The sequence below is a fragment of the Peromyscus eremicus genome, chromosome 4 (assembly GCF_949786415.1).
Source record: "Peromyscus eremicus chromosome 4, PerEre_H2_v1, whole genome shotgun sequence".
Classification (NCBI taxonomy): Eukaryota; Metazoa; Chordata; class Mammalia; order Rodentia; family Cricetidae; genus Peromyscus; species Peromyscus eremicus.
In genome coordinates, this window is record NC_081419.1 from 141,518,077 (window position 1) to 141,538,534 (window position 20,458).

At 54.9% G+C, this 20,458-nt stretch overlaps 2 protein-coding genes across 3 annotated transcripts in view; one reads left to right on the top strand and one right to left on the bottom strand.

Moving 5' to 3' along the window:
• Ptpn1 (protein tyrosine phosphatase non-receptor type 1) overlaps window positions 1–6,455 on the top strand; it is a 58,279-nt gene extending 51,824 nt beyond the window's left edge. For both annotated transcript variants that reach the window (XM_059261956.1, XM_059261955.1), the window contains exons 6-9: window positions 1,324–1,533; window positions 1,868–2,029; window positions 2,317–2,537; window positions 3,466–6,455. In XM_059261956.1, the coding sequence (XP_059117939.1) occupies window positions 1,324–1,533; window positions 1,868–2,029; window positions 2,317–2,537; window positions 3,466–3,679 (807 nt within the window). In that variant the 3' untranslated portion in view covers window positions 3,680–6,455. The remainder of the gene's footprint in view (window positions 1–1,323; window positions 1,534–1,867; window positions 2,030–2,316; window positions 2,538–3,465) is intronic.
• Window positions 5,319–20,458, bottom strand: part of Ripor3 (RIPOR family member 3) — a 31,100-nt gene continuing 15,960 nt past the window's right edge. Inside the window, exons 11-21 of the mRNA XM_059261954.1 lie at window positions 19,641–19,770; window positions 17,995–18,549; window positions 14,800–14,930; window positions 13,954–14,077; window positions 13,365–13,500; window positions 12,765–12,926; window positions 11,956–12,117; window positions 11,296–11,498; window positions 10,318–10,401; window positions 8,696–8,786; window positions 5,319–8,278 (exon numbers count right to left, since the gene is read on the bottom strand). Coding sequence (XP_059117937.1) covers window positions 8,184–8,278; window positions 8,696–8,786; window positions 10,318–10,401; window positions 11,296–11,498; window positions 11,956–12,117; window positions 12,765–12,926; window positions 13,365–13,500; window positions 13,954–14,077; window positions 14,800–14,930; window positions 17,995–18,549; window positions 19,641–19,770 — 1,873 coding nt within the window. The 3' untranslated portion in view covers window positions 5,319–8,183. The remainder of the gene's footprint in view (window positions 8,279–8,695; window positions 8,787–10,317; window positions 10,402–11,295; window positions 11,499–11,955; window positions 12,118–12,764; window positions 12,927–13,364; window positions 13,501–13,953; window positions 14,078–14,799; window positions 14,931–17,994; window positions 18,550–19,640; window positions 19,771–20,458) is intronic.

The following is a 20,458-nucleotide window of genomic DNA, read 5'->3' on the forward strand; positions in this document are numbered from 1 at the left end:
AATAATATATATAGTTGACATTATGTAAATCTCATCTAAATTAATTATCCTCTCATTTAATTGTTCCACTTTAAAACCATCTAGTTAGAGCCCAAACTCCCTCCATTGTAATAATGTTTCTCATTTTTTAATGTGGAGAAAAAAAAAAAACTTTCTCTTTTAACTAATTCCTCCCTTTAAGAATTCCCAGTTCTCTCACCAAATCCACCATCAATGACAATTCAGATGTGAGGCTGACTGCTTCTGTGTAAAACAGTATAAGCAGATTTCAAGGCAGCTACCTAGTGTGGTAGCAGCCCAAGGAGGGATCTAGGGAGAGCCCCCAACCCACTGGGAGAGAAGAAGCCGAAGTCAGCCGTCTGCTCAGGGGAACGTGCGAAGACGGCTAACTCCTGCAGTTTTGGGAGCCCAAAAGCCTATGGAGTTTGCTGCAGATAGGCTACAACAGAAACTTAGCCAGCGGAGTACTGAGTCCTGACACGTGCACCTCTGGCCTGTGCCAATGGCTGCAAAGCCACAGGCAAGCGGCTTTTTTGTGAATTCGTGCCCTACAAGTTGGACGCCAGATGTAGCACAATTCTAATTTGGTCATAATAATAAAAGCCCAAAGTCAGATATCAGGGTAAATGCTGAAAGATCAGTAAAGGAGCCAACAACTAGAGAGACTTCTTACCTCTACTGAATCTTCAACCTGAAAAGGAGCTTGAGCTCCTGCTCCTCCCGCCTTATATTTCTCTCTCTGCCCAGCCATATCTCTTTCTGTCTCCACTTCCCTAGTGCTGGGATTAAAGGCGTGAGATCTCAAGGGCTGGGATCAAAGGTGTGTGCCACCACTGCCTGGCTGTTTCTCTTTTAGACTAGATCAATCTTGTGTAGCCCAGGGTGGCTTGAACTCACAGAAATCCGTCTACCTCTACCTCCCGAGTGCTGGGATTAAAGGTGTGTGCCACCACTGCTTGCTTCTATGGCTAACTAGTGGCTTAGCGCCTCATGCTGATCTTCAGGCAAGCTTTATTCATTAGATCACAAACAAAATGTCACCACACAGACCTGGTGCCAGCCTCCCCTCCTCCCCACCTCCACACACTCACAGGAACCCTTTCTGAGATTTAGGGTCCTAGTGGCATGGTGACTTTTAGGCTAAAATGATTGTGGCCACATGTGCATGGGTGTAGAAGGGACAGGAAGATTAGAGGATTGTCCACTGCCTAAGGCTGTGGCCAAATCAAGCCAGTACACACTGGCTGGGCAGGAAGTCACTTGATGCTCAGGTGAGGTCTGCAAATGATGCGCTCAGCCTAACCGCAAGGCTTTCTCTTTCAGACCCAGGAGGCTCGGGAGATCCTACATTTCCACTATACCACGTGGCCAGACTTTGGAGTCCCCGAGTCGCCTGCCTCCTTCCTCAATTTCCTTTTCAAAGTCCGAGAGTCAGGCTCACTCAGCCCGGAGCACGGCCCCATCGTGGTGCACTGCAGCGCCGGCATCGGCAGGTCGGGGACCTTCTGTCTGGCTGACACCTGCCTCTTGCTGGTGAGGAGGCTTTGCAAGCCCAGGAAGAAAGGAAGCGTGCTCAAACCACCCTGCTGGCTGTACTTCTGTGACGCTCTCCATAGAACCTTTCCTTGGGGGATGCTTTGGGTGGCCCTTCCCATGACAGTGGTTCCGTCCCTTCTAGCTTTGTTCACAGGGTGCTCCCAGTTGTCACAGGAGCCAGCCTCCCTATAATCCCCAGAGCTCTTTTCTAAGCTCTTTCAGCTCAGTCCAAAGGGTCCTGGGTTTGCTTCATTTTTCTCCCATTTCCTTGAGGCCCTCCACCACCCCTCTGTGGCTTTCCTCTGGCTGACCCAGTTTCCTTGGCTTGCAGATGGACAAGAGGAAAGACCCCTCTTCTGTGGATATCAAAAAAGTGCTTCTGGAGATGCGCAGGTTCCGCATGGGGCTCATCCAGACAGCCGACCAGCTGCGCTTCTCCTATCTGGCTGTGATCGAAGGTGCAAAGTTTATCATGGGCGACTCCTCAGTACAGGTCAGTGCTGTTCTGCTTAGCACATGTGTGTTGGTGTTTGGGCTCAGTTCCTAGCTGGGGATAGACCGTAGAGCCTGTACACGCTCCTCAAGGCTCTGATCTTAAAAAGGTCCAGCTCTGTTGAGGTCAAAGGAAGTAGCCCTCTTTTGTGTATGCCGTCACTAAAGTCACTAAGGGACTGCTCCCTCTGCCTGCCGAGGATCCCAGAGCTGCTGCTAAGCTGTGGACTGCTCACCCAGGGAGACCCAGAGCGAGTACTAATGGACTTCTGTTGCTGTTCTTCCCAGGATCAGTGGAAGGAGCTCTCCCATGAGGACCTGGAACCCCCACCCGAGCATGTCCCCCCACCTCCCCGACCACCCAAACGTATCCTGGAGCCTCACAATGGGAAGTGCAAGGAACTCTTCTCCAACCACCAGTGGGTGAGCGAGGAGACCTGTGAGAATGAAGACAGCCTGGCCAGAGAGGAAGGCAGAGACCCCTTAAGTGCCATGCAGAGCATGAGCAGGTGACGGAGGGGCCTGGCTTGGTGTGGGGGGCGGCGGGTGTAAAAGGAAATGGCTTGCTGTCCAGAAACATATGTAGGTACTGAAAACCTTGAGGCTACACGAGGTGTTTATGCATGCATGAGAAATGGTACTGCTTCTTATCATGGCAGAAAGTGCCCATTGCCCCTGGCTGTGCCTATGCCGTGACAGGTTATACATAATGAGGTTCCAGTGCCACCTTGTGGTGCTTGTCTGATCTGCTCCGTCCTGAAACTGGGCAGGTGTAGCAACTTGCTTGCTCACCCTGGTATAAGCATTGTTGAGCACCCACTGATAACTGTGGAGTCCTGAGATAATAGTAGAGTGTGGCCAAGATCTGTGCTGCAGACCCTCCATTTGGAGAAAGGGGCATGCTCCTAGCATTGTGTGGTAGAGCAGGGATGATAAAGAGAGTGTGTACCTGCAGGAACTGGCACTGTGGTGACCCCAGTAGGAGTGAGGTAGCTTCTGGGGCAGCTGTCTCCTTCCTAGAGGGCAGTTTTGAGGTGTGGGCACACACAGTCTGACTCTCAGTAGGACCCACCCAGAGCTCTGAACACAGTATGTAGAGGCATGGCTGGCTGCCCTCATTCTAGCAGCCTGGGTCATCGAAGGGACAGAGCTGCCAGTGTACTGGGACTAAGGAAGCCATGTTTCCCTGCAATTGGGATGTGGAGCTGAGCGCATCTCTGACGAGAGCTAGGAGTTTCCATTCTGATAAAGCACATACACTGGTGGGCTGCGGGCTGACTTGATCTTTGAAAGAAACCAAGGTCCCCAGGGACTAGATGACAAGTAGGCTGTCTGTGCTGGCCTTCCCACCCAACGCGGTATGGAGGGCTTGCTTCTCCAAAATTCCTCCATCCATCTTCTCAAGGTGGAATGACCTGTCTCTTCCCCTCCCCCCAGCACGAGTCAAGACACTGAAGTTAGAAAACGGATGGTGGGTGGAGGTCTCCAAGGTGCCCAGGCGTCTGTTCCCACCAAGGAAGAGCTGTTCCCAACGAAGGAGGAACAGAAGGCACACTCTCCGACTCACTGGAAGCCCTTCCTGGTCAACGTGTGCATGGCCACGGTCCTGGCGACTGGCGCATACCTCTGCTACCGGGTGTGTTTTCACTGACGGACTGCTGTGAGGCGTGAGTGTGGTGGGCACTGCCGCTGCCCAGCTTCGTTCGGAGTCGGTCCGCAGCGTCGGACCCGCTGTTAGGGGAGCAGCTCGCAAGCCTGCGGTGGAACTGGAAGGGCCAGCCCCAGGAGGGGCGTCAGTGCACTGGGCTTCGAAGGAGCCCCATGGTCCCAAAAACAGCCTAATCTCAGGGCCTTAAGCTGTTGAGGAGAAGTAAAGGAAATGCCTAATACTCTCACTCACTCACTCACTCTCACCTCACTCCTCCCCCCTTCTTTCTCTGTTCGTTTTTTTTGGAAAAAAAAGAATTACAACACATTGTTGTTTTTAACATTTATAAAGCAGGTTTTTGTTATTTCTGGAAGAAAAAAAGAAAGACGCTAGGCACTCGTGAGATTCTCTTGTGCCCTTTGGCATACGATCAGATTCCTAACATATTGGTTTCCCAGGGGAAGGATCCCAAATGGTCAGGAATGTAGCGCTCCTGCTGGCTTGGGCGGCCCCCACTGTTACCCTGAGCTGGCAGGTGCCCTGGAGCCGCCCCACTGTGAGGGGAGCAGCAGCACCGGCTGGTTCTGAAGAGCAAGCCCGGCTCTGCTTCGCTCAGGTGTCCCTGCTGCATTTCCAGACTCGTCTGCACCCTCCCTCCTGTGACAGCCATCTTGCTGGTGTCCCAGCCCTCGCCATCCCGTCCCTGTAAAAGGGTTTCCCTGGGATCCCTGCCTCAGGGTCGAGTTCACTGTAGGTGGCTGCCCGCGCTCGCTCATCCTGCGGTTTCCATTTCATTTGGAAGGTAAGCACCACTGTGGTAGAACCCACACTGCTGAGGTACAAGCATGACTGATAGAAGGAAGGAGCCTTGGTGTCATGGAAGTTACTTCGCAGGACTGTTTCCAACCTCTGAAACATTCAGTCCCCTCCTGGAAGGCATCAGATGATTTTTGCAAACTGCAAAGACTTTTTCCTGAGTGGTGATTTTCAGTCAGGACTCCTGAAACACCACTGAACTCTTGCCGTGGCTGAGGCTGTGGGGAGGCACATGCTTTCTTTCCTAAGGCTGCTCTCTAGCAGCCCAGCTTGCTCTCCAGCCTCTCACCCGCAGGCCACAGTGGCCGTGGTGGGAAAGCACTGGCCTGCAGAGCAAGCGCAAAGGATGCTTGTTCACACAGAGCCACCGTCTCCTTCAGTTGGGCATCTCTTCTTCTCTTCATCCTTCCACTTCCTTCCCTGGAGTACCGAGCCCACAACCATCGTGAGGAATGCAAGGGGGTGGCAGAGGCACCTCATGGGAGCACGAGGCCCCACACCCTCCCTAGAAAGTGCTCCACTCTATTTATTCACCTTTCCCAAAGGCGTCCGTCCGTCCCCACTGCATGAGCACGTTCTTCACCTGGTAATGTAAGGTGTCAGCCTGGCACCCAGGGCTCTATCAATCAGTATCAGATCAGTCCTGCAGTCGAGCCAGAATTACGAGACTGACAGGAGCCACGTGCAGCCAGGGCTGGGGCCAGGAGCAGGCGCTGGAGGGTGGTGGGAGCAGTCTTCAGGAACATGGGACAGTGCTTGTGTGTAAAGGCCCTGTGGCTACTGATGTGATGTTCAAGAACGCGGCCTGGGCTTTCTCCCCATGGCCTTGTCCATCCCGTTCCCAGCCTCCGCTTTCCCTGTTAGCTAGAAAACACGAAGTCTCCTGCCCTGGTGGTGCCATGCGCTTGACATGGGGAACTTAGATGCCCACTCACTGACAGCCCATGTCCAGCCACCTCTGCATACTCTGACCAGATGTGGCTGTTGCTGAGCAGCGGCCACTCTGTGTGGGAGCAGTGCTGTCTAGTGCAGATACTGCCTCACTTCTGGCAGGATACTTTAGGCTCCCTGGCCTGCCCCGCCAAGCCCCACCACACCTCAGACATTCCACGGTCACATCTCATTCCCTGGACACTTAGGCAAGCAGGGCCTTCCACCTCTGGAGTCTGCCCCTCCATTCCAAGTTCACGCTCTTCTGGAGCAGGCCAGGATTGGAAGCAAGGCAGCTTGTGGGAAGCACCCTCCTGGGCAGCCCCGGGTAACAGTCCTTGGAATCAGCCCGCTGTCATCACTGGCCTGTCACCTTGCCCAGAGGTGTGCCACTCTTGAGCCTGGTAGACACTGATGATGGTGCTCATGACTCTTCCTGTGAGAGGAACTTAAGACCTCCACATTGGGTGGCTTTTTTAAAACAGGAAGCGAAGGCAGCTGGAACTCCAAACTGCCTCCTGCCAGCATTTCACATTTTGCCTTTCACCCAGAGAAGCCAGCACAGAGCCACTGGTGGGAATGGTGGTGGCCTTGCCCACAGAGCCTGGAGAGGTGGCGCAGCCGGTCCGGGCTGGGAGCAGTCAGCAGTGGGCTGTGTCTGTGGTGGGGTGTGTACAGTAGCCTTCTAGTGGATGTCCTGGAGAACAGGCGCTCTCCACCCATTGCCTGTGTTGGAGGTAGCAGGCTGCTGTAGCCTTAAGCCAATATTTACTCAGCAGGTCGTTCTTGTTTTGTTTTGTTTTGTTTTTTAATGGCCATGGAATAAAGCATTTTTACAAAAATAAAAACCAACAACAAAAAGCGCGTTCCGGTATAGTACCTTTGCAGGTGGGTGGGGGTGGTGCGTGCCCCGGTGGGGGTGTCTCAGGGTCTTCTGTGACCTCACAGAACTGTCGGACTGCACCCTTTCCAACTTGCCGTGTCACCAATGGGTCTGCATTTTAGTTGCAACAATAAATGTTTTTAAAGAACATAGATGTGAGATGCTTCTATTTCTTTACCTGATGGACCTGAGCCAGGATGGGCAGCCATCTGGTCCCTGCCAGCATGAGGTAGATGTCTTCCCTGTAGGGTTAGCGTGCTCTGGGTTGTGGGTGCCAGTGCCTGGCCAACCTGCCTTAGCTGCAGAGCTTGTTGGGTACTCTGGGCCTCCACACTGTTCTTTCAGAACCTACCCTCTGGTGCCTTGGAGCACTTTAACAAGACTCACGGTTGTCGCTGGAGTCCCTGTTTCGGGCTGCAAACCACACCTTAGCCAGCTGCCTGTCACACACCATGGTCATCCCATCTCAGGACATCCGTAAAGCCACATTTGATGTATACTTGACAAACAAATGAGACCCAAAAAGTAGTGTGACCTCCCATTCATGTCCAAGACTCAGCATGTAGGGCCTCCGAGGGACTGTTTCAAAGTCACCTCAGACTTTGCGATGGCAGATGTAGTAGAAAGCACAGTCCTATTCAGTGACACACACCTTTAATCCCAGCACTCAGGAGGCAGAGGCAGGTGGAGCTCTGAGTTCGAGGTCAGCCTGGTCTACAGAGTGAGTGCCAGGGCCACACAGAGAAACCCTGTCTTAATGCCACCACCACCACCACCACCCCATGCAAAAAAGAAAGAAAGCACAGCCCTGTGCCTCTCAAGGCTTCACCATGGTTTGTGCGGTAGGTGGTCCCTGCTGTGGTCCTGGAGCCACAGAACAATGGAAGTGCAGTGCCCACTGTCACAACTGAAAGCTTCAGGTGTGAAAAATAGTGTCTGAGCTTCACAGAGAACAGCAGCAGAACGTGTAACTGGGACGGATCCAGTGGGGCAAAGGCTTGGCAAAGGCCTGGGGTGTCCTCAAAGTGTCCCCAGAGTAGGGCAGCCTGCCATGAGCCTTGGGAATCAAGAGTGTAGGGAGGGTCCTCAATGGGTCCTGCAGAGCCCTGTGGCCCTGGCCACGCTCTTCTGTGTGGCTATATAGACATAACCTTATCTACTTGGTAACCATACACTACAGAGTTTTTAATTGAGATTTCAGAAAATGGACATGAATGGGGGCATGAAATAAATACCAAAATAAGTCAGCACACATGGTCCATGCAACTATTAAATGGGGGGTGGGGAGGGGTCTAAGTCAGCCCAAGAGCCACTCGGCCCCTCATGAGCATCTCAGATGCCGTTTTGAGTGTTTTATTTGCTGAAGTAGGAAACCCATAGCCTCAATGAAAACCACCTCAGCTCTGGCTTCTGAAGCAATTCATCTAATGGGCCTCAGGTTGGCATGTGCTGGAAGTGGGCCTGTCCACCAGCTAGCTCTCAGCCTGTGTTTATCAGACCAGTTCTGCCCCCGCTCAGTGTGTGCAGGGAGCTCACAATCCATGCATGTCTGTCTTGGAGCTTCATCTTGTCTTGGACCCTTGATCCTCAGCCAGTGCCAGCTGCCCCTGGCGCTGCACCCCAGGAAGGCAAGGCGGGCGAGAACAGCACTTGGGGAGGCCACAGCCTTAGAGGTCCCACAAACCACTTCCTCCTGCTCTGTGAATACACCACTGTGCCCTTGGGCTAGGTACTGACCCAAACCTCAGGTAGTCATCCTGACCAGCCCACACTTGTGAGGGGGTGCCTGAGGTGCTCAGTCCAAAGCTTGGGCACTTTGGAAGCTGGACAGCGTCAAGTTAGAACGGTACTGGATTGGAGCTCATTGATCACAGCGTCTTAGAAAATTGTGATTTCAACATCTGCTTCCTGGCAGATTGCTTGTTCTGAGTGGAGTTTGTCCATCTTCTCAAAAGCTAGGCGGCCTTTCTCACCTGGAACACAAAGGTGTCCATCACCAGCTTTTCACCCACCGCCTTGGTGTTCTGCTTTGCCAGGTCTTGGTATCTTTAGAGGGGACAGGACAGTAGTGGTTGGGGGTTCCCTACCCCCACTGTTGTCTGAACCATCCACAACTGAAACAGCCTTCCATGTCGGAGGTCTCTGGGGCACTAGCTTGGCTTTGCCCCTGTTCTCCATTTGCCAAGGGCCATAGACTAATGGGGGAAAAATTACACCCTGGCTGTCAGCCTGCTGGATGGGAGCTTGCACTAAGCAGGGGCCGCAGAGCACAGGTGGCCTGCAGCCGGGTCCCTAGCAGCCCAGCACTGACTGAGGTGGTCTCTTCTCACCCATCTCCACTAGAACTCTGGGACCCCATTGTGCTGCATGGGCCTTTGGCTGCATTTTACCAAATGACAGGGTTGCTTCCCGAGCGGTGACTCGCACGGCCTCCAGGTCAGACCGACACAGGCTGGCGATCTGGTCAATGCTTTCGATGCCCTGTGAGGTCAGAGGGAAAGGGCTTGTTAAGCAGCAGGTAGACCGCATCGGGTCACCCCTGCAGTGCCAACCCTGGCATGGTTCCTGGGGCCTTGTCTGTCCTTCTCTAGAGGCCTCCAGGCTTCTTTCTTTACCTCTGGCCCTTCGGCGACACCTTTGGAGTCTCTGTTGACACCATCTAACAAACCTTGCTGCCTCCTGGGACTGGCTAAACCCTGACTGTCCACTTCCCTGGAGACCCAGGGCCTGATGGCCACACATCCACAGACAGCGCTCCCACAGGAACTCTGACCCCTTCGCCCAGCACCTGAGCCTTAGCAGGCACTCTTCCGAGGACCTCTTGGGGCAGCCCTGAGCAAGTGGAGGCAGTGGAATGCCTCTGCACTGAGCCAACGCCCATGTGCAAGTGAGAAGCAAGGTTATCCGGGGCAGACTCCCAGCATGGGTGTAAATGAACAAGGTCCCCTCACCTCCACTGTGGGAGTGCAGGGGGCGTGGGGAAGGCATGGCTCACAGGCCCTGAAGCAACCCTGTGTCATCCAGCCCAGCAAAATGAGCTGGAACCCAGTGTGGCTCTTTATAAAACCTTATTGACAAAAATGCTCATAGTAGCATTTATGAAACAAGATCTCACTATGAAGCCCAGGCTGGCCCTGGATCATGGGTATCCAGCCCTCACACCTGCCTCCCCCCACCATGCATGAAAAGTACATTTTTCTGTGACTGTGTGAAGAGTGCCCATGTGTGCCCCCCTCCACGCACAATTGCAAACAAAATGAGAGTGTGCAGGTGCCATCTACGCCACGTTTTGAGACGTGGTCTCTCCTAGCCTGGAGCTCACTAATAAGCTATGTTGGCAGGCCAGCCCTGGAATCCCCCGCTTCTACCTCCCCTGCACTGGATGACAAGTGCATGCCATCACTTGGGGGTTTTTTAGGGAGTTCTGGGGATTCCACTCAGTTCCTCGTGCTTGTGGGCATGCAACCCTTTGCTCACTGGAAAGTCGTGTTTAAAATGTTCAGGGTGCTCATGTCCCTGCAAACACACCAGAGGTGGCCAGTCACTTCTGCTGAGGGCTAGGGTGACAAGGCAGTTTTCACATGTCTGTGCTTTGTCTTTTTCTCATTTACAAGAATTTATGCCAGGTGGTGGTGGCGGCAGCGCATGCCTTTAATCCCAGCACTCGGGAGGCAGAGCCAGGCGGATCTCTGTGAGTTCGAGGCCAGCCTGGTCTATAGATCGAGATCCAGGACAAGCACCAAAACTACACGGAGAAACCCTGTCTTGAAAAACCAAAAAAAAAAAAAAAAAAAAAAAAGATTTATCATGTTAACACATGTTGAGCTGGGCAGGGAGTCCCTTGGAGTGGGGATCTCTGTGTTGGAGTCTGGGGGGCTGGCTGTCAAGGGTCCTCTTGCTGCTGCTCTGCCGCTCCCACCCCGTTCCAGTGAAAGCATTTTGAAGGTGCGGCTGCTGCCGCCTCAGCCCTCGCCACTGGTGGCCTCCTGTCAGTAGGGAAGACGGGACTCACCCCAAGCTGCTGCAGGGCGGTGCATGCTGCCTGCTGGAGCTTGGCGTCACTGTCGTTCAGGGCATTGGTGTAGTACAACAGAGCCTGGGGGAAGACACCAGGATCGGACAGGGGTCAGGGCGGGCGGGTCCCCAGCTGGGCTGAACACACTGCAGACGCTCCAGTCACCCAAACTCAGCCCTTCTCTAAACAGAACTTGGGGTGAGACCTGTCAATTTGGGGACAGGTGTTTTGTCAGGAGCTGGGCTAACCCCAGATTGATCACTACCTGGCTTAGAAAGTGAACTCCACAAAGCTTTTTTGGTTTTGTTTTTCGAGGCAGGGTTTCTCTGTGTGGCCCTGGCTGTCCTGTCCTGGATCTCACTCTGTAGACCAGGCTGGCCTCGAACTCAGCCTCTGCCTCCCGAGTTCTGGGATTAAAGGCATGTGTCATAATGCCCAGCTTCACTGGAGTTTAAACCCTAGAACTCACGTTGTAGAGGGAGAAAACTGACTTCCCTCAGGTTGTCCTCTGACCTCCAGGCTCAAGATGTCACACACACACACACACACACACACACACACACACACACACACCAAATAAATAAATGTTAAAAATTTAAAAGCACCTCTTAGAAAGATGCTGCACAGGTCTGAGAGACCAAGCCCAGGCTGTGAGCTGGTTGGTACTGGGTGTACCCCTCAACCTGTGGGTCTCAACCTCTTTGGGAGTCACATACTAGATATTTACAACTCATAACAGTAGCAAAATCACAGTTATGAAGTAGCAACGAAATAATGGTTGGGGGTCACCACAACATGAGGAACCATATTAAAGGGTCACAGCGTTAGGAAGGTTGAGAACCACTGCCCTAGTGACTCCAGCCCCGCGCTGAACTCTCTTAAAGCACTCTTAATCTCAAATCTGGTGAGTGTAGCCCCCATCACCCACTTTGTACTCTTGCACGCCCAGCCAGAGTGCCCGCGCATGCACCACACCTTTTCCCGGAAGCTTCTATTCCTGGCCGCGCTGGCCAGACGTGCTCTGGCAGCCCTGCAGAGCCTCGGGGGTCCATCCAGCTGCAGCAGTGCCCAAGCCTGAAGCGTCTGGGGCAGGGGCTGCAGCTGGCCCAGACGTTTCCCGTGCAGCTTCCTCAAGGCCTTGGCTGGGCCTGCACACTGAAGCTCCTCGGTGAGAGTAACTGGAAAAGAGGGGAGCAGGAACCATCAGGGCGGGCTCAGCTGCCGCAGCCACAGGGCACCTCCAAGGCAGAGAGGCATCACTGCGTCCCGGCAGACACTTCCTACAAATGCACTGGACACACCCTGAAAACGAACAGAACCACTGGCCAACCTGGGTTCAGTGGTGCAGTGCACACCTGTAATCCTAGCACTTGGGAGACTGGGGCAGGAGAATGGTGAGTTTGAAGTCAGTCTAAGCTACATAGTGAGACCCTGACTCAAAAAGAAACCGGAAGTGCAGACTTCGAGCCTCCCACCTCCTTTCCCTGGAGCTGCTCTGGGCTATTCACCTCCTCTCAGCCTGACAGCTGGAGGGGGAGTTGCATGTGATCTCAATTGTGGCCCAAACCAGAAGGGGCAGAGCCCCCAGGGTGTGCTGTGACCTGCTGCCAGGCCATTGCTGTGGCCAGGCCCTACCTTCCTTGGTGAGCTGGGCGAGGTGTTTCTCCAGGTCAGAGACGTTCTGCCTCTGCAGGTAGCTATGGAACTGGAACCAGGTGACCATCTGCTCTTCCTGGAGCCCCGCTGTGGCCAACAGCCCGCCACAGCCGACCACCTGCTCCAGGAGCCTGCGACACACTGGCAGAGGGAAGGGCCATGAGAGGAGCGCTGAGGCTTCAGCTGGACTCTCACTCGACAGGTCTGTGTCAGCTGAAAGGGACTCTGGGAAAGCGGATCCCAGGGAGGCCTCCTTAGAGTCCACAGACTCGGGCTTCTTGAGCCTTCCCTACCCCAGAAGTTGGTAGCACTTGCCAATAAAGTGCACTTTCACTCAGCTCTGCTGTTTTCCTGACTTTTGATTCGTTCATTGACAGAGAAGAGGGGCATACCAGTTAGCCAATAACCCGGAGTGGACTCTGAATCCTGGAGCCAGAGCCTTGGAAACACAAGCAGTCCAGAGAGTGGGAGGAACGTCTAGACTTCAAATGCCACCGTCAGGAGCAACGCCCTCGGGAGCATCACCCTTCGCGTGCTCCACAAGAAAATGCTACAGCTGCCCTCAGGAAGGGTCCAGCCTGATCTCAGGACACCTGGATGGCACTTTGCCCGCACATCCTCCTCTAACAACCCTTCAAGGCTTGGTGGGAGGCACAGGGATTCACAGCCTGCTTTCCCAGGGGGCAGGGCAGTGAAGACATGCACGGAGATACAGAGGGCCGAAGCATGAAGACCTCAGTTGTAGCACCATGATTCCTGTGGAAGAGGACAAGCAAGGAAGACGCTACCTATTTCCAGCTGGCCTGGGTACTTCCCTCGGACTCGATGTAGGAACGTCTTCTTGAGCTGGCTGAGGAGTGTGGAGGAAGGGCAAGCCAGGACTCCGCCAGGCTGTGTGCACCCTTGCCACAATGCCAAGCCACCCTTCCTGTGAGGAACCTGTGGGATGACTGAGAGCGAGCAGCTGCTCAGCAGCCTGGGCAGGAGTGGCCACAGGCACCAGAACCCCCTTCACCAGGACCCAAGGTTGGAAGTGAGGGCGGGAGACCCAATCCAGGGACCCCCTCTCAGGCCCGTGTCTCTCCAAAGGAACAGTGTTGGTTCCAAGCACCTTTCTTGTGCCCGCTCATAAGGCCTGGCACTCTCACAGCCACCCTGATGGACTAGCTGGACTCTCCAGAGAGGTCCACAGGGGCAGACGAAGAACTGAGGTGACAGCCATTGCTCCTTGGAGGAAGCACCAGGATGTGGGTGGAAATGGCTTCGGTGAACCCAGCAGTGGCCTCCCCGGTATACAGAGATGCACAGGTGTGCAAGCCCATGTAAATCCACCCATCAGTGGGGAGGGGGGAGGCGAGGCCTTGGGTGTGGGGCTGGTTGTTACTTACTCTCTTCAACCGACCTGGCCTTGCTGACCTGCTCAAAGTCAAGGTCTGAAAGCACTTCCAGTACCTGCCTTTGCTGCCCTGCTTCCTCCAGCAGGCAGTCCTGGACCATTGTTGACAAGTTAGGGGAGGCCAGTTTCTAGAATCAGCCGAGATGCTCAGGTTAGCCTGGCATGTACATCTCTGCTCCCAGCTGCCCACATCTGCCCTATCCTAAAGGTGGCTTCTAGACCATGACCTAAGCACCCAGCCTCCAGGGTCAGCCCACCCAAGTTCAGCCAAATGTCATAAAGCAGTGGCAAGAGGGCCAGGCCCATTTCACAGCCTTTGGACCCCTGGCAGTAGCGCAGCCTGAAGCCCGCCTTGGATACTTCCTATGGGTGAGCCAGTTTGGACTGGTGTGGTACCTACACGTGTACATCAGAACCACCCACTTGGTTCAGGGCTCGGCTCCCTGAGACCCACATGGCTCCTCACCTCCTGCCACAGAACCTCCATGGCACTGGCTCTCAGGGTGGGTTCCTTTTACTGGCCCCAGACTTTTCGCCACCTTGAGCCCCGTCCCCACCCTGGCCAAGCCCTACCCAGACACCTGAAGCAAGGCTTTGCAGACTTGAAGGTGGACGGTGAGCAGTGTGTCCAGCTCAGGGGCACCAGCTGTGAGCTCACTGGATGACACCTTCAGTGATGGCCGAGGGGGCGGGGGGCTGTCCCTCCTGAGGAGACAAAAGAACTGAGTGACCATGGGCTTAGCGAAGGGACCCCTTCCCTGGCCCCACCCCACCCCCCAGAGCTCCAGATCAGAGAGTTGGGCCCCAGGTCCAGGGGTTCAGTGAGGGGAGGGGGGAAGTTGGCTGGAAATCAAACAGGTGTGGAGAGCAGGGCTTCCCAGGGGGGGCTGAGGCTGCGCTTCTGGGTGGTGGCCAGAGCCTCGTTTTTGCTCTTCTGTGAAGTGAGCAGGAAGCCTAGAGTCAGGGTGGGGATATAATGGCTCACAGGGCAGAGCTGAACCCCACCGAGGTCCCACTGGTTCATCACACTCGGGAAGGTAGCAGACTTGGAATCTCCCCGTGGGACCACTGGATGAGAGGAAGAAATGGGGACTGTCCTTTTCTGTAATGCTGAGGTCTGGGGATAGAAGCGGCCCTGGGCCATCAGGTGGTAAGGCAGATGGATGGTGATCCAGAGAGAGCCCTGGGCAAGGCAGTTCCTAGAGGCTGGTCATCATGCAGGTACTGAGGTCAAGGTCATGGTTTTGCTGCGTGCTGCTGTTATTGCCTGAGATCTCCTCAGTGGCCATAAAGGCTTGCTATGTGGGGACAGTGATGTGGAGAGGAGGCACTGTGCACAGAAAAACTACCCGTGATGGGACCAAGGACTCGAGAGATGAGCATGGAGCTACAGCAGCCCAGAGGTGCCCCCCTTGGTGTGCACTCACTCAGGAGCCTGGGAGCCCCCAAACAAGGACAGCTCGTCACTGGCAAGGTCAGTATTCAGAAAGGCAAAGCTCTCGAGGATACAGTCCATCAGGCTCTGTACTGACACAGCTTCCGGCCGCACCCCTCGGGGCTGTGGACAAGCACCAGGATGACGGCCTTGCCTTCCCACAGCCATCCATCCAGGATGGGACAGCCCCAGGCCCACACACTGACCCCAGCACAGGCCAGCTCAGCAGAATGAGCCTGGGATGTGGCACTTCGAGTGTCCCGCCAGCATGACCTAAGACAAGGGAAGGTCACCAGAGAGACTGATCTGAAAGTCCTCACCTGTTTTTCCCCCAGCACCCATGGGACACACCACAGGGAGAGAGGCCCAGGTGTGGAACACCAGGGCAGGGCTTCCCCCACAAGGGGGCGCCGCTCCGTCCCAGCTGCCCCTGCACTGCTGCCCAGCGGCTCAATGGCTCATTTCTCGGCCACCCTAGCAACCTGCTCTACACTTGTGCCGACAGTCACCCTGAGGAGATTCAGAAGCTGTGGGTGAGCTGTGAATGGGGAGGCCTGTGGGAACCACCACCCACCACTGGTCAAGTCGTCCAGAGACCTCTGTCTCCAATCCAGGGCGGCCTGCAGGCCTGGGTCCCTCTGGCACCCAGTACATCAGGCCTCAGTCCACAGCATCCACACCCCAGGCCCAGCCCAACAAGGCCGCAAACCTGAAATCGGTGCAAAACTCTACAAACACGTGTGCATGTATGTACACAGACACGGGTGGACACGGTGGGTTCTTGTGAGTTGAGGTAGTTATGTCAGCAAAACAGCAAACGTGGAGCCATGGCCCCTAGGCCACGCTACAAACTCCCAGCCAGGAAGTACAAGGCCCACAGGTGCACTTTTGTTTAAAAACTGTTTTTCTTTCCCAGTGTATGTGTGTGTGTGTGTGCATGTGTGTGTGTGTGTGTGTGAGTGTGTTGTGCGTGTTGTACATGTGTGGTTGTGTAGGCAGAGGGGCCATGCAAGGACAGCCTTGGGTGTCATGCCTCAAGAGCTGTCCACGTTGTTTTATTGGTTGTTGTGTGGTTTTTCTGGTTTGTTTGATTTTGAGGTCCCTCCCACTGGTACCTGGAGTCTGCCAGTTAGGCTAGACTGGCTGGCCATCGAGTCCCAGGGAGCCCCCGCCTCCACGTCCCCAGTGCTGGAGTGCTTGCCATGAAGCTTGCCTTTTCTTTTCTTTTTTCTTTCTTTCTTTTTTTTTTTTTTTTTTTTTTTGTTTGTTTGTTTTTGTTTTCGAGACAGGGTTTTCTCTGTGTAGTTTTGGAGCCTTTCCTGGATCTCACTCTGTAGCTCAGGCTGGCCTCAAACTCACAGAGATCCGCGTGCCTCTGCCTCCGGAGTGCTGGGATTAAAGGCGTGTGGCACCACCGGCCGGCAGGCTGCCTTTTCTGTAGGTGGGTCCTGGGGGTGAACTCAGGTCCCCATGTTTGACCGACTGCACTGTCCCCAGCCCTGAGGACAGTTTAACAGCGCTGTGGCAGCGCCCTTGCGCTCCGTCAGCTCTCTGCACCTCCTGCCTGAAGGAAACTCATCTAACTCTCTGATCGTTACCGCCAGACGTGCTGGGGCTTGTGCTTCGGACCACGAGCCTGCAAACAGCTCTACACACGGGGCCCTTTACCCAGCAGAACTCCTGACAAACGGCACCGGTGGTGGGACACGTGACCATGCCTGGGAAAGGGAGGCGGCTGCAGGGAGCCAGAGCAGGCAGCCCTTCAGTCAGCCTCAGCCCAAAGGGCGCACACTCAACAACTGGGATTTTTTTTTTCCCCTGGAAAAATGACAGCAGCATATGGGGCTGGAGAGATGGTTCCGTGGTTAAAAGCACTGGCTGTTCATGCAGAGGACCCCGTGGTGCCTCACCACCGTCTGTAATCCCAGCTCCGGGGGATCTGATGCCCTCACCTGGCCTCAAGAGCACCTGACACATGCATGTATGTACACGCAAATATACACATATATAAATAGTAATAAATGTGTGAGTTAGCCGGGCATGGTGGCACGTACCTGTCGTCCCAGCCTCTGGAGGCTGAAGCAGGGGGATCTGGAGTTCAAGGCCAGCCTGGGCTTCTTAGCAAGACTGAGATCATTTCTCAAGAAGAGAAGTCTAAGTATGCTCTGTGGGTGACTCCCCTTTAGAATCCAAGCTGAAAGTGGGACCTCTCATTGTTTTTATTGTCCTTAGCTGTCTTCCGGAAAGGAGAAGTGTCTCGTTGGTGTTTTGAATGACTGTGCTATTTCAGAGTCCTACAACATGCATGTGATTTTTCACAATACAGGAGTATGACAGAAGCTGTGTACCTCCAATTCAAATAGTTCCATCATAAACACTGGGAAAGTAAAAGCAAAGGTGGCATTCTTTCTCAGATTCTTGTTCCTGGACCGTTAGAGCAGGGCCTTTGTGAGGTGATAGGCGGGCAGGGCCTTTGTGAGGGGGTAGGTGGGCAGGGCCTTTGTAAGGGGGTAGGCGGGCAGGATGGATGAGAAGTGGAACTTTCTCTCAGTTGTGCTGATGTGAGGTCCAGGTTGAGAATGAATAAAACAAAACAAAACAAAACAATAAGAGAGAATTTTTGAAGAGAAGCCTGTGTTGGATAGTTTTGAGCAAAAATGTGTCATACCCAAGAGTGGGCTCTTCAACACCTGTAGAAGAAGTTGGCGTGTGTGGTCCACATTTTATTTTATGTATTTAAAAATGTAAACAAAGCCATCTGTCTAGGCCGGCAGTTCTGAGAGCCACTGCTGTGGCCAGAGGACATCCTCAGGCTGAGTGACTGCTGAGGGGAAGGTTCTGGGCGGCCATACAGACGAGGATGGCAGGTAGCTGCAGGGAGATGAATTCAGCTCTGTCTGCCCAAAGTTCTTAACCCTAAATTACAGCCCCAAGCACCCACTCACATCAGAAGATTCTCGACGGACACAGAGCAAATGACTTACTGTGCGCTCCGGCCTCCCTTTGGTACTCTCCTCCTGGGCCTTGAAAAGTGAGGAAACTGAGGACGGGAGAGTCTCGGCCCACCCAGGTCACATAGGGGTGAGGCTGGGATGCTCACATGGGCTGCTGGCTGGTCCCTGCGCCTGCTCCCAGGCCTCAGGCCAGCAGCAGAGTGGTGCTGCTGTCTAGTGCAGGGTGGGCATACCTTCAGCCGGTCCCTGAAGCCGAGGACTTGGTATTCCAGCTCCCGGAGCTGGGGCTGTGCAGGGTCTGCAGACCGCAGCAGGTCCAGGACCTCCTGCACAGGCCTCTCTACTCCGTCCCCATCTCCTTCCTCCTGGCCCTTCCGGCTCCGGCTCCGCGGCACCACACGGCTGTGGACTGGGTCATCTTGCTGCAGGGCCAGCCTCTCTCCTCCCAAGTCCCTCCAGCCAGGCTGTTCCACAAGCACACCCCCGACTGGATGAGCCAGGCCTGGCAGCAGGCCCAAGGGTGGGGGCTCCTCCCTGGTCCCCTCTTCTATGCAAGCTGTGGGTACCACAGGCATGGACAGGAACCCCACATCTGAGGTGGATGCTGAAGTGCTGGTCTCAGTGTCTCTGGGGTCCTCAGAGCTGAAGGAGTCCATCTCGAGTAGCTCCTGGCTCTGGCTCCGCAGGCGGGGGCCCTGGAGCTCATTGTCAGACAGGTAGCCGAGGATGGAGGTGGCCCTGGGCCCACCTAGCAGCAAGGCCTGCTGCGTTGGCTGCCGGAGGACAGACTGGGAGGGGATGGAGGAGCAACCTCAGCAGCCACCCCAGGGACTGGGCTGAGCCTGCTGTGTGCCCAGGTGCTCAGGGTGATGGTGATCTGCATCCGGAGCTGCTGATGCAGCTAACTGCATCCTCTAATTCTCCCCCTAAACTTCAACTTCACTGTTTCATGTTCGCCATGCTCCTGCCTCAGGACCTTTGTGCTGACTGTGCTCTCTGCCTCGAAGCACCCTGCACACGTGCTGTCAATACCGAGGGTCCCAATTCAGATGCTACTGCTCTGGGAGCACATCCCTGGACACCCCAAGTGCTCCAGTGATCCCCTTCCCAACTGCTTTGGTCTCTATGCCCAGACTCCGTATTGGGGAGACGTCATGTGTCTCCCCACCTGTGTGCTGATGGCCACATATAAAAGGGGACAAGCCCTGGGGCCTGGGACCCTGGAGGGGTGCAAGCTTGGGAGAGATGTTCTCACTGAAGATCGCTCATGTGCTTGTGGATAGGCACAGCACAACATTGAAATGACCTCCATGTCTGTTGAGTAAACACAGTCTAGTGTGGAGCAGTGTGGGGCAGGGGTTGTTAAGAAAGGTCCTCGGAAGTGAGGAACCATCCAAGGACATCAGCAAGAAAAATTCTGACGGTGCCTGTGTGCACAGCTCTCTGTGCCTACACGACCACCACCCCCAGGAAAGGAGAGGACGGTGGCCCTGCCTCCAAGGGGACCTTGGCCCTGGAGGTCATGGGGAGAAGGTTGCTTTCTTGTACACGGCTCCAGATCACACTCCTGGAAGCCTTAAGTCTCCCCAGCAAGGTGCGGCCAAGGCCATGGCTGGGCAGAGGACACCCCTCCACACACACACACAGACAACGGGTCCCAGCCCCAGCCCAATTTCCATGTCCGCAAGCAGCAGAAGATTGAGCCACACAGCCCTGCAGCCCCAAAGGCTGAACCCCAAGCAGGCCACGCCCCTCACTGCCCAGTCCTCACTGCCCAGTCCACACAGCCCTGCAGCCCCAAAGGCTGAACCCCAAGCAGGCCACGCCCCTCACTGCCCAGTCCAGAGCAACTCATCCTACTGGGAACAGGCTCACTTACCAGGTAGTATTTGTCCCGGAAACTGGGGGTGCTGGGTGGTGTCCAGGTGTACAGGGAGCCCTTCCTGCTGCCCATGGAGAATCTGCCAGTGGGGCTGGGTGACATCAGTCGGCACTCAGAGTCCAAGGGGCTACAGAGGAGAACAGAGACCATCAGGGACTCAAGTGGGACCCAGTGCTCTGCAGTCACGGGCAGATGCCTCGTCTTTCAAAGTCACCCTTGTAGGTAAGAGCTCTGTTGGTCTTCCCACGACCCCCACAGGCTGGTGAGCAGCTGGGTTATTTACATGGGATGAATTGATGGCTCTGAGACAAGGGATTTGCTTGGACCAATGTCCCCTCCAAGAATCAGGGCCAGAACTGAATTCACCCGACTTTTCTCCCATCCCAAAGCTTCAGGTCAGCTAGGAGTGATGTTCATGCTGGTGGGCGAGGCTCAGGGTAGAGGCCAGGAGGCCAGGAGGCAGAATGGCCCTCATCTGAGGAGTACCCCAAACCCACTAGGAAGGCCTGGAGCCCAGAGGCCTGCAGTATCTCCCCCTCAGGGCGTCTGTGGCCAGCAGGTCAGGGACTTAAAGAGTGACTGGCCTAGGGTTGTGGCATGCGTTTGAGGGGATCCTAGGTGACTGAGGTGGACTATGTTCTCAGCTCTTACCTACCCTGCCACACCCGCTCTGAAGACAGAGAAGGGGCACCCCAGGAATGCAAAGTGCTGCCAGTAAAATCTCTAGAGACCATGGGTTCCTGAAGGTGCAGGAGGGAGCCCCAAACCCTGTGGCCTAGAGGAGGGCCTCAAGGTGGCAGTTCATCTCTGGACTG